This window comes from Silene latifolia, chromosome Y (genome assembly GCF_048544455.1).
Source record: "Silene latifolia isolate original U9 population chromosome Y, ASM4854445v1, whole genome shotgun sequence".
NCBI lineage: Eukaryota > Viridiplantae > Streptophyta > Magnoliopsida > Caryophyllales > Caryophyllaceae > Silene > Silene latifolia.
The window spans coordinates 369926215-369940207 of record NC_133538.1 but is presented as its reverse complement, the minus strand read 5'-3'; the positions used below and the strand labels follow the sequence as shown (position 1 = coordinate 369940207).

The window sequence follows — 13993 nt, the reverse complement described above, 5'->3', positions numbered from 1 at the left end:
GGTAGGAATAGTTAGTGGAGTTGGTGTTACGAGTTCATGTTTGGGTTGGAGTTTTGTTTTGAGTTCTTAGTCACGTTGTTGTGTCTTGATCGAGTTAGTATGTTTGTTTTCATGTATGGGTTGAACTTCGGGGACGAAGTTCTTTTTAAGGAGGGAAGACTGTAATACTCCGTATTTATGAGTCTTGGGGTACTCTATCGAGTAGGCCTTACTCTGTCGAGTAAGGGAGTTTTGCGAAATAAAATAGTTTCGACTGTGGGGTACTCGATCGAGTAACTAGGGTACTCGATCGAGTAAGGGGGCACTCGATCGAGTACCTTAGCTACTCGATCGAGTAGCCGGTTTACGGGGGCTGTTTTGTCGGGTTTTGTTAATAAAGCGATTAAAGTATAAAACACTTCCGTCATTGTTTCCAAATCACTTTTACAAAACCTAAAACCCTGTTTAAGAGAGAAAGCAACAAGTTCATCTTCCTAATCGCATTCTTAGCAATTCCGGAGTTCGGGACGGTCAGTTCTTGTCGTTGTTTATACCGTTGAGTTCCTTGCGTCAAGGGTAAGATCTATGTACCCTTTTTATTGTCTTTCCTTTGATTTGGTTAAACCCTAATTTTGGGATTGGGGGTTTTTATGATTTGTTAAGGTTAGATTGTGATTATGTGATTATGTGATTATGTGATAGGAGATGGATTTGTAAAGGAGAGGTTTTGAGATTTTGCTAGATCGTCCGATGATTGTGTTGCTTTCCGTGCAGGATTTCCTACTCGTATTAGTCCCATAATGGGATATTGGTGATGTGCTATAGTTAGTTGTTTGATATGATGATTGTGATTGTGATTGTGATTGTGATTGTGGTTGTGTTTGTTGATGGTTCTCGAGATGCGTTTCTACCGAGTGGGGTCACTTGCGGGAGTGATCTCACGCCCTAGTTTCGCCCTTCGTGGAACCCGCCATGGAAGGGGATGTGCACATTAATGGGACAGGGTTATCGCTCGGTATGATGAGCGGGGCTTAGGTGGGAACGGCTGCGGTCCCCCATCGGGGTGGTCCAAAGGGATGTCAGTGATTGAGATGATTGGAGTTGGGTTGGTTGTGTATGTGTGACGATTAAGGTCCGCTTATCTTATTGTGACATGTATGTTAATTGTGTGATTAGTATCGACCCGTTTAAATGTTTTAAAACTCGTGGTGATCCATTCGGGGTGGTGAGCGATTGCAAGGTGTATATCTTGGATACGCGTGGGATCTAGTGCCGGGGATGGAGTCATCACATATCGTAGTCTTTAGTCTTCTGTGTTTGTTAGGACAGTTCCTTTCAGTTGGTTTATAGTTTGAGAACAGTTGTATTTTGCTTACAGTTGGTTTTGTAATGTAATCACTTAAACTTATTCAATAAAGTGTGTTTCTTCATTGTCTTATGATTATCATGCCTCGGGTAACCGAGATGGTGGCATCCTTATACCTGAGTGGTCCTGGTAAGGCACTTGGAGTATGGGGGTGTTACAGCAGCCACGAGGGAGATCAGTTAAAACCCAAGTGTTATTCTCTAAAATTGAATCCATTTCATCATTTATAGCCTCATCAAATGTTCTAGGATCCTCATCAATATTATAACAATAAGTATATTGGAATCCTACTTCATCCCTTGAACCCTCAACAAAATATGTTTGGAATCGGGTCTAAAAGATTTCTTTTTCCTGATTCTTTTACCTCTACGGAGTTCAAGGGTATTATTTTGAGGCTCTACAATAACATGATTAAGTTTATCAATTTCGTTACCTTCTACTCTAACATTAGTTAGAGTTTTCATACCTTGTCTTCGTATAGATGAAAAACGTGTTTCATCAAAGGTGGCATCTCTAGATTCTATAACGGTATGTGCCGACACTGCATCATTTAGTTCTATTACATAGAATCAGTAAGCCTTAGAATGCATAGCGTATCCAATAAAAATGAAGTCAATGGCCTCTTTCTCCCAATGTTTTAATCTTGGGATCGGGTAGTCTAACGATAGCCCGAAATCCCCAAACTCGAAGATAATTCAAGTTTGGTTTCTTTCTATACCACAATTCATAAGGGGTAACTTTGTTTTGTTTATTTGGGACCCTATTTAGTAAATAGCAAGCCGTTAACATGGCTTCTCCCCAAAATCCCTCACTTAAACCTGAGTAAGATAACATGGTATTAACCATTTCTTTAAGAGTTCTGTTTTCCGTTCCGTTATACCATTTTGTTGTGGTGTATACGGAGCGGTTCTCTCATGTATTATGCCACATTAACCGAAATAGGCAGCATCATAGTATTCTCCTCCCCTATTCGTCCTCATATTCTTTATTAAAGAAGATTGTTGTAACTCTACTTTATTCATAAAAAGAATGAACTGACTCAATGCCTCATCTTTTGCATGCAACAAGAATACATAGCAAAAACGAGTACAATCATCAATGGAAGTTACTAAATATCTTTTATTTCCTAAAGATGGAGTAGAATGATAGTCACATAAGTCTCTATGAATCAATTCTAATATCATCGATGATCGTTTTACTCCCGAAAAAGCCTGTCTTGTTTTTTTTTTTTTTAACATGCAAAAATTACATTTCCTTGTAGTTGTATCAATTGGCGCAATTAAATCGTTTTTAAACATTAAAACCATTCGTTTATAATGAACATGGCCTAAACGAGCATGCCACAATGAAGATAAATCAATTTCAGAACAAACCATAACATCATTAACTTTATTCATACCAATAAAATCAGCATTATTAAGGTTTAGCATAAACATGCCATTGCATAAGTATCCGAAACCAATAAACACACCCGACTTAGATAATACATAACGATCAGATTCGATCACTTGTTTATAACCACATCTAGATAATTGACCACTAGAAACTAGATTCTTACGAACACTAGGAACATGTAAAATATTCTTTAAACACACTGATTTTCCTGAACTAAGTATTAATATAACTTCGCCACTTCCTAGAATTTGAGCAGTTGACTCATTTCCCATGTAGATTAAGGACCCATCTTCATCGGGCACATACTTGGTGAACCATCCACGATCTTTGAAAACCTGTTTAGTGGCTCCCGAGTCAATCCACCATGATAAGTCATCATCCTGCATGAAACATGCTTCATGAATCCATGATACTTAATTTTCATTCAAATTAAAATCACAAACAAGATTATTACCTTGCTGTTTTGGAGCACCTTGGTCCTTAGACCCTTGTGCAACTTTCATTTTTCCTTTTCCTGCTCCTTTTTTTACAAGTTTACAGTCCCTTTTCAGATGACCCATTTTGCCACAAATCTAACATCCCGTTTTTGACTTCTTATCCGGATTATTTGGTTTGTCGTCACTAGGCTGTGGGCGTTTCATTCCTTTCCTGTCATAGTTGGAACCTTCACCAAGTTCCATCATATTGATGGACATAGTCTTTCTTGTATCTTTGGTTTTTCCAGATTCCTGAGCTTTTATCGACTCTTCTATGCGCAAACTTTTACCAAGTTCAACAAGAGACATATCCTCTTTCTTATGTTTCAGTGTGTGTTTAAGTTCCTTCCATTGTGGTGGAAGTTTGTCAGTTATACTAGAAACTGAAATGGATTCAGGCATTTCCATATTGTGTTGAATGAATTGCCCCAATATATGCAACAGTGCACTAAATTGTTCCATAACAGGTCTAGCATCACACATCTTAAAATTCATAAACTTTCCAACCAGAAAATTTTTACTGGATGTATCTTCATCAATGTATTTAGACTCCAACTGATCCCAAAATTCTTTTGCACTTTCTAAATTCTGATAAATATCAAAGGGGGAATCAGACATACCATTAAGAATGTGTCCTCTCCAAATATAATCATCATTATCCCATTTGCTCCTCTTCCTTAACTCTTCCACGGTACTGTTTTCATCCACTTCAGGGCAGGGTGTACTTCAAATATATACCACTTTCAGAGTCGTCAATAAGAAGTGCATCTTCTTCTGCCATCTTCTGAAATCAACACCTTCAAACTTTTCCTATTTGTTAACTTTCATTGTCATCTGCTTTCCATTCGTCATCTTGACAGATTTCGGAATTATTCTATTAGATTGTTAGAGATTGTATATGCACGAAAAGGAATTGATAATAAAACCGCACCGAATCGACTCCGCTTTTATAATAGAATAATTCGACCCATTTTAGTACCTGGGTAAAACCGAATTTTTTACTGAGATAAGACGGTGCCCTCTGATTTTTGGCACAAAAATCAGAGACGTAATATAGAAATATTTTATGTAGTATGTTATAATTTCTTAGATGCAAAAGATGGAAATTTTTCTGTGAATTTCATTCTAATCCTTTTATCTATTTATAATTTATATAGTCATTCGAAGCGGCAACTATACCGTAATCCCGTAAATAATTATGCAAGCTGACACTCCGTACTTCCCGAACTCACATTATATTATTTAGAAATTACCCATCTACGAACCAACCTTAATTTACGCCAAATGAACCGGTAATTACTCTTAAATCACCAACACTTGTTACATATAGCGTGACGATTGAAAGGTCGGAATTCAGCCCTTGTTTGGATTTTATTAGTGACAGTGGTATTCTATTCGACATCATCTCTTTACAAGAGTGAGTCAGTAGACTTCAACTATACGGGGCCAAAGCTTTCTTTTCAATACTTAGGGCTTGCCTGGAATCCATGGAATTATTATGGGGGTAAGTTTTATTGGACGATAATTACTGGGGAAATTAATTAGTGGGGTAATGAGTTGTTTGATGATATGTTTGGCATAAGAGTAATGAATACTGAGTAGATTTTTACTCCCTTAATCATTACTCAGGGGGGAGGGTGGGTAATGTATTACCCCTTCACAAGGGTAATAATTCCAGGAGGTGAATAATTAACCGTATACCAAACATGAGAAATACACCTCACATATTACTCCCCTATTCATTCCCCTCATATTACCCTCAATCCAAGCAAGCCCTTAAAAGCAAAATTTCTCTCGTGAATTACAAGGGTGTTATATTCACAAATACAAGAAGACCATCAACACACAAACATTCAAAAAGAGTTAGAGACGACAAAAACATGAAGTCAAATTAATGAGAAGGAGATGAACATTCGCACTCGTGTCGTTCCAATCCAGATTGTCGCAAGTCTCGACAGCCCAGATTCGATTTTTTTTGCTATGTAAAAAAAAACCGCATCAGTTAAGGCAACAGGAAGGATACATGTCTCTTGTTATGATGATTATCTCAATTCCGAAAACAAGAAAGGGTAGCAGCTCTTCCTACGCTGAAGTAGGAATGTAGGATTGTTTGACATGGACTTTGAACCGAAAATAAAAAAATTAAGATGGGCGGAATTACTTTTTCACATACGGATGTTACTCTTTCACATACATTTTGTCATTAACTTTCCTTCCAATACCCTTCTACCATCAAACATAATCAAATTATTCTCTCTTTCGAAAACCTAATCTAATTGGTCAAAGGATTCCAATAATGGATCTCAATTCACTAATCAATTAAGTAATTCAGTTATTTTTCAATTGTTAATATTATTTGTTACAATTTTCTTTTTATCAATTATTAAGATTGATTTGTTAGTTGATCATAATTATTGAAATTATTAGGGCTTTATAAGATGCGGATTAATTGTTATTGGGAATTTAATATGTCAGTACGAGCATACCATCCGCCCAAAATACCTTGCATTCTCTTTTTGCTATTGTAGCACAAACATTCATGCACAGATATTAAGGTGAATCTACACCATTGCAGGTTGCTTATGCACCAAAGATCCCATATATGCCACACTTACCGTTTGGTATCCTATAAATGCTAGACCATACATGCGAAAGATTATTCCATTGAAGACACATGCGTTTGTTGGTAATTTAAGCGTAATTACCGGTTTATTTTAGCGTATTCGGATTTGGTTCGTAGATAGGTAAGTTCGTTATAATATAATGTAAGTTCGGGTAAGTACGGAGTGTACACTAGCATAATTATTTATGAATTTACGGAATAGTTTTCATTTGAACAACTATGACGGGGGGCTTCGGGGCAATGCCCGGGAAACTTTGACGGGTTTTAATTCCCACAATAGACATTTAATATGTCGAAAATTATGAAAAGTTACTAGTCTTCACAAATACACCCCCCTACACCTTTTCATATCTATATAAATAGAATGGGTTGAAGATGTTTGGAACACAGACAATCTCATCTTCTGCATCATTGAACAATCTAACAATCTACACACAATACTTCTGAATTACTTCTTTGATTTTGGCTTGTGCCCAAAATCAGAGGGACACCGTCTTATCTCAATAGGAAATTCGGTTTAACCCGGCCACAAATAAGGGTCGAATTGTTCTATTAGGAAAGCGAACTCGATTCGGTGTGGTTAATTATTGTCAATCCTTATTCGTGCATACTCAAATTTCTAACAATCTAATAGAACAATTTTCGAAATCGCAAATGGTAAGGAAATGACAATGGGAGTGTTAATTTCAGAAGAGGCGTGAGAAGATGCATTTCTTATCTGCAACATTTTGATGTTGTGCATGTGTGAATATTGCTTGTTCTCAGTGCAGAGTGATATGAAGATTGATTCTTGCAATTTATGGCACATTTGGATGATGCGTGCGGTATAACATCCATGTAAGTGAAATCTGGTTATATTTGGATCGTGCCCGGTAAACGAGAGGGTGTTGAAATTTGGAATATGTTACAATGATCGTCATTTCGTGAATTCTAAAAGTTTGTGGTGGAACGATGGAGTAGATTAGGAAGGCCAAATCTTCGGGTTTATAAGTTTGATAGTTGGATTCGAAATCTAAAATGCTTCAAATACGCGAGGTTGCTGTCTTATGAAACCGTGCTCATATTGAGCAAACTGAATTTAATTCGGGCAACTAAAGTGTAAAAGCATCGTGAGATAAGTTTTCTTTCGTATCTCTGATATTTGTGATATGTAATAATAAAATTACGCATGTCATGTGTGTCGATGTGTGTGCCTTTATTCTGTGATGCCATTTCATAATGCATGATGTTCATCTCAAACGCACGACATGTTGTACTGATATTAATAGCAGTTAGATTTTTATGAATTGCCGTTATCACTTTGTTGAAGCCGTGACTAATCATGAGATTATAGTTACGAGTTGTTTGTTGCATAATGATTATTTTCTGCAATATTTAGTTTATGAATATTATACTGTAATAAAGTATTTCTGTAACACCCGCCATTTTTGTAATCTATTTTCGTAACCGTATTTTATTTACGATTACGATTTGATTTGTATGACTCGGAATTTATCTGTGAGCCATTTCTTTTCTTCCTTTGAATTCTTGAGTTCTCTTATGTCTCGAATATTTCCTTGTTTTCGAGAATTATTGTTATTTCTAACTATTTCAGCTTCGCCTTATTTATTCATTTTATTCGTGTTCTAATTCTACTCCGAGTTAATTTGTTGGAATTCGGAATTTGTTCTTTTGAAATCCTTTATTCTCTTTAATTTCTAATCTCATATATTTTATCTATATTAATGAGATTTAATTTTATTCCTTAATCTATGGTTTTGATTTGATATTTTAATTAGTTACTTTTTAAGTCGATTTTTAGTCCAATTTCATTTACGGACCGACTTCTATTTAAATGGTGATTTTATTCTCCATTTTCGAAATTGCCCTTGGTCTTTTGGTGCGTGTGATCTATACATTTTGTCACACTTTTCTTTCTTATTTATTTGCTAACCATCTTATCTTTTGTAACCACTTTGACCTATTCCTATTAGCATCTTATGTTAGTGTTTTAGAAGACTCAAGTCTCCTTATTTCTTTCTCACTTGAACCGTGAAGACTGAAGAGGAGCTATTCATAACTTCTCTTTTACAAAAAATAATAAGAGCAACCTCGCTTCCGCCGTTCTTCCGCAAAAATAAAATTTACGTACGTGCTTACCTTCTTGCTTCTTTATTTCCGTTTTACAAATTAATCTACGTACGCGCTTGCCTTCTTGCTTCTTTATTTCGATCGACCTTTCCTCATCATCCGTTCATCCTTTTCTAAGGGTTTGTAGAGGAGATATTAAATGCTAGCATATGTGGATTCGGATTCGTAACAAGGTAACTACGACGTTACTCGGTATTGCATTGATTAATTGTTGTAGTTGTATGTATTATTGCTTTTTTTGTGGTTTTATAAAGATTTATTGATACATATGATTTTCGAAACCTTTACTTTCTGATCTCTTGATATCCATAATCTATTTTGACTATGTATAAATTTTATTTTGTCAATAGGAATTTATTTTGGTTGATTTACAAGTTTTATGATCAAATCGATGGTTTTGATATTAGGGTTTTAATAATTCGTTTTTATAATTTAAACTGATGTAAATTTTTTTTTTCTGGAATTAATAGTTGATTTTAAGATACCATGAATTTTCGTGGTAATTATTTTGGAGTTTTAATATTTATTTCGTAATTTAAAGTATTGACGCAGTTTCTGCGATTATAGCGATTTGTTCAGTTTTAATTATGTTAAAAATATTAAATAAAATTGTAAATTTACAATATTTTAGTATATGGCAGAGACATGGAGCATTAGGTTGTGTATAAATTTGTAGGTCTTCAATCATTATTTTCGATTTATGGTGTATTTTACAAGTTTGATGGAAACCGTTGTTAAATCTGTCAAATATGTTCGTCTGTTTGTAAAAATCATATCACCTGTTTATATTTCGAATTTGCAAAAGTGTAAAGAATAAACTCCTGTTATTTTAAAGTGTAGAGGCTGTATAAAATTTTTCATAAGATTTAAACTTACAGTTTGGTCAGAATAAATTATTTGTGAACAGCTCGTCTGTAAAACGCGTTTCTGACTTCTCTCAAAGATTCATTTTTAAAAGATATTTTGCTTTTGATACAGTAGCTAATATTTTTCTCAATGAATATTTATCATGTTTAGTTATGTTTAAAATTATGCCTTGCCTTAAAATGTTTTCTAAAAGTAGATTTATGAACTGAAACATTATGGGTGACGTTTTCTGACAGTTTTTAGAAATGCATTTTTAGACCCCTGATACGTTCCTAATTTAAAGTTTGTCAAAACATGAAAGTTGTAGATAAAAGCTATAGGAAACCATGAAAATTGGCCTTGCGTCATTTAGATTTTTCTGTAATTAATTATAAATTTTACAATACTGCTGTTCAGTTTTATAAACTAATGTAGAGCTCCGTCTCATTAAAGCCTAAGTAATAAGTCTTTACTAAAGTACCTTAAGTCAAAGGATGGTCTTTAAAGTTTAATTTCAGTAACTTAATTTATTTAAAGTCCTTAAATAAATTTTATACTTTTGGTTTTAAGTTTAAGTTTTCTAATTCAAGGAAAATAAAAGTGTAGTTCACTTACGAACCATTTGAATAATATACTATATCACTTGGAATACTTTTAAGTTTGGAATAATGAAAGTAAAGGCAAAGAATAATAAACTAAGGCATACGGGTTCTTATACAGCTATAAGATTGGGTATCCTGCGGGCGATGCAGATTGTCGTAGAGTCATGTACATGTACTTAGACTAGGACTTCGCAGACTGCGTGGTAAGACGTGTCCTATTATAGCTTGTTGTCTAGTGAGCGAACTTGGAGTTGGTCACCTTTGCGTGACACCGAGTTCCCGAAACTAGTGTAAGATGCTTGCATGTGTCAAGGAGTATAGCTAAAGTGAATATCTAGCCCGAACTATATTATTTCCATTCTATCATTTGAGGAATTTTGCTTTTAAGCATGCAAAGCACGTTGGTTAACGTGATTTGGTAATCATATTTTGTTACTTATGTTTTATAACATTTCAATTACTTTGATATATTATTTGCATCTGTAACATTTATATCATGTGATATGGCTGGGAGAACGTCGAGTTACTCCCCACTGATTGTGGCTGTTATGTTTATAACATGACAGGTATTAGCTTTGCTGGGGATTCTCTGTGTGAGCTAGCGAGTAGTTTGCGAGATCCTACTGTTTTCTCGCTTTCTTTTATGGTTTTTAGTTTTAACACTTTTGAGGAATTTTATTTTCGCCCTTTTTATAAAAGTGGCATTTGTTTAGACTTAACCATTTAATTTTATCCTTGAGAATTTTATACATTCTCAATTTATAACAGTTAGAACTTTTATCTTTGTGTATTTAATCCCATTCGACAGTGTTTCCGCCACTGTTTTGCACTAGATTTTATAGGGGATTACAGTTGGTATCGAGCATCATGCTCCCGACGCTCACACATTGATCTTTAGGAAAATGCCTAATAAATGATTTTACTAAATAAATGATTTAGTGAGAGATGGGTAGAAACCATAAGGACTTGAATGTTAGTTTATGTGTTCCTGCAAAATCAATGACTAGCATTGAATCTATGTTTTGTTTTTATTTCCTCCGACGAAGAAGATGAAGGAAGGTGGACATGGACGTGGTGTTTTCCCGGGATTTAACGCGATCATGATGGTGATATTGAACTCGCTCCACAACCTAGCCGAACGCCCGAACGCGTGGAGAACTTGATGCCACAAGGAAGGGACAATGGTAGTTTTATCTCGATTCAGTCCCGCTCAAGCTATAGACAAGTTGGCCAAGAGAGGACTCAAGTTCCATAATGGTGCAAAGACACCCAGAGATGATTACACCGTGGATCCGTCGATGGAGCGACCCAAGACTCGGTGTGTTTGTTTTCTCTACCGGAAGATGGAGCGACCTAGTGAGCCCTCTTGAAACTCTAGAGCCTTAAAAGTCCTTCTCCGATCTCGGACCTTGTTAGTCTATGATCATCGTTCTTCTTCCTTTACTTTTTTCAGCCTTTAGTCGCTTCCTATATCCTTGTTATAAATCTTCATCTCCTATTCTGATGAATAATCCTTCTTTGTGATTCCTCCACATTGGTATCTATTCTCTTGAGATTCATTGGTTAAACCGACTCTTTCTTAGAGAAATGTGACGGAAGTTAAGTAGGTTTGAGGTTTAGTAAAGTCTTGTTACTTATGGTTTGAGGATAGTGAGTTTTATCCTTAATGTTTATCTTGTAAGGACTGTTATTTCTTAAGGATTAACTTGAATGGTGAGTAGTGGATTATGGAGTTAGAATTTTGGCGTAGTTAATGGTTTAGATTATAGGTAATTTACATATTTTGGACTGGAGGTGATTAAGGTTTTATAATATCCATGTGTCATTTTTGGTTGATCTAGATTAATCTCCGTTTCTATTCTTATGGATTTAGATTGTTGAGTTCTGAGGTAAGGTTGTAACCTTGGAACTTTTGGTTGTGTGACTTATCTTTATTTGGGTTGTTTAGTGTTAACCTTGGAAATAAGGAGTGTCTTAGCTCAACTGCAGTTTGGATTGATTATATTGATTTGAAGAATTAAGAACTTGAAGTTGGGAATTATGTATACCTATCATATCTTAATGTCTTAACCTTAGTACTGGTATTTCTGGGAGGAATATTTTGGTATGAATTACCTTAAAGGAAATTGTTGTTTGATGACCTTATATGATCGAAATTGTTGCTTGGTTGAGTTCTTAACCCCTAGTTGTTGAAGTGTTATGATGGGGAATTTAATGAACTTCTAAAAGACTTTGATGGACTTCTAAGAGAGCTTTATCTTTTTAGATTGTACTTGTGGATATTAGAGGCCTTGTTGCTTTTAGTGCAAAGGAATCATCAGAGCTTTGTTAGACGATGTTTTCTGTTTGGTGTTTCGAGGAGTCTTATGGATTTGATAACTTGAGAAATTTAGTTAGTCGGTTGGATGTTGAAGTACTTGATGTATTTTTACCATGATGTTTTGACAGGATGATCAGTTATGTAAGGATTTGAGATGGGAGTTGTGTTAATCGATAATCTTGGAGGATGTAGACTAGGAAGTTTGGCAACTCTGAGCTTGACAACTTAGTTGCCTAGTGTTAATAGCCTTGGTTTGTTTTCGATGGAAATAGAAAAAGCTTGGGTTCTATAGAGGAGTCATACCAAGAATCTTGAGATCTTTAACCTCTTCTGTAATCCTTGAGATAGCTTTGTATAGCTCTTGAATCTCTCATTCCCACTTCTTCACCTGAGCATCTGTTACTACCTTAACCTTGGCTTAAGTTTGAAAACTTTTACCTTTAGTCTTTTTCCTCGAATATTTCTTTTTATACAAGGTTTGACTCCAAAGTTTTGATTATCTTGAAAATTTATGATTTCAAAGTGTTAAACTTCTATTTTCGTTTTACTCTTAGTTAGTATCTAAATTTTGTCTTGTCTTGAAATTTTTTTTTAAAAACTCGTTTGAAAGTATTTTAATTGTTTCCAAAATTTTTGTTTGGATGCTTCTAAAACTTTCAAAAGTTATGTTGTATTTACAAATTCGATTTGTAAAAAGGTTTTAAGTAAAATTTGCACTCCCTCTTTTGAATCTCGAGATGTTTATCCTCTTTCATAATCCTTGAGAGAGTTATATATGACTCTTAAATCCTTCTCTCCTTTGCTTTAGTTTCAAAACTTTTGTCTTGATTTACCGTTGACCCTTTTTCTCGGATATTTCCATTTTATACAAGAGTTTCGGCTTTTACAAAGTTTAGTTCTCGGATATTTAAATTTTGAGTTATGATTTAAAAACATTAATTTCATATTTAATGTTACTCTGGATTAGTGTCTAAACTTGGTTTTGTTTCAAATATTTTAAAATTGGTTTGGAAATATACCGGTATTGTTTCAAATAAAGTTATTTAATGCATAAAAAAAAAAAACTTTCAAATGTTATGTTGCATATACAAATTTGATTTCTCGTTAACTTTTTTTTTGAGAAATTCCATTTACACAAAATATTTTGACTTTTATGAAAATATTTTGATTATCTTGAAAATTTTGAATTATGACTAGCTTCAAAGTTTTGAACTTCCCTTTCTCTTTTAGTTTTGGGTTATCATTTAAATTTGGTTTTGTTTCGAAATAACTTGAAATTCGTTTGAAAATACTTCCGAATTTTGGTTTTCAATACTTTGGTGCCTTTATAAACTTTCAAAGTGGTGTTGTATTTTCAAAATTTGATTTGTTCAAAGGTTTTAAGTAAAATTGGCACATTTACTTTTGAATTTCGACATTGGTGGATGCTAGGACTTGTCATTAAAGACGTCTAATGACCGGTTCAAGATTTGCGATGCATGGGTGTAAGATTTGATTTTTCCAATGTTGACTTACCCTTATCTTGGACGACAGAATCCTGGTTCGCGACAGTATTCCCTCGTTCCATGAGATGAGACAAGTGATTTTTAATAGTTCAATTTTGAAAACTGGTTTAAAAATTGTATGACCTCAACGATGATTTCTCGAATTTAAGTGTCAACTGAAATGATTTAAAAAAAAAAATATCTTGTTCTTTAAATTTTGTTTTCTACTTTTAAGTTTCGAGGACGAAACTTTTTCTTAGTGGGGGAGGTTGTAACACCCGCCATTTTTGTAATCTATTTTCGTAACCGTATTTTATTTACGATTACGATTTGATTTGTATGACTCGGAATTTATCTGTGAGCCATTTCTTTTCTTCCTTTGAATTCTTGAGTTCTCTTATGTCTCGAATATTTCCTTGTTTTCGAGAATTATTGTTATTTCTAACTATTTCAGCTTCGCCTTATTTATTCATTTTATTCGTATTCTAATTCTACTCCGAGTTAATTTGTTGGAATTCGGAATTTGTTCTTTTGAACTCCTTTATTCTCTTTAATTTCTAATCTCATATATTTTATCTTTATTAATGAGATTTAATTTTATTCCTTAATCTATGGTTTTGATTTGATATTTTAATTAGTTACTTTTTAAGTCGATTTTTAGTCCAATTTCATTTACGGACCGACTTCTATTTAAATGGTGATTTTATTCTCCATTTTCGAAATTGCCCTTGGTCTTTTGGTGCGTGTGATCTATACATTTTGTCACACTTTT

At 34.4% G+C, this 13993-nt stretch overlaps 1 protein-coding gene across 1 annotated transcript; it reads right to left on the bottom strand.

Annotated features, from left to right (window-relative positions):
- Positions 1–3312: 3312 nt before the first annotated feature.
- On the bottom strand, positions 3313–4705 carry LOC141631828 (uncharacterized). Its single transcript, XM_074444448.1, has 2 exons — positions 4695–4705; positions 3313–3940 (listed from the first exon to the last, which is right to left on the bottom strand). The coding sequence occupies exons 1-2, from the start codon at positions 4703–4705 to the stop codon at positions 3313–3315; spliced, it is 639 nt and encodes a 212-aa protein (XP_074300549.1).
- Between the last annotated feature and the right edge of the window lie 9288 nt (positions 4706–13993).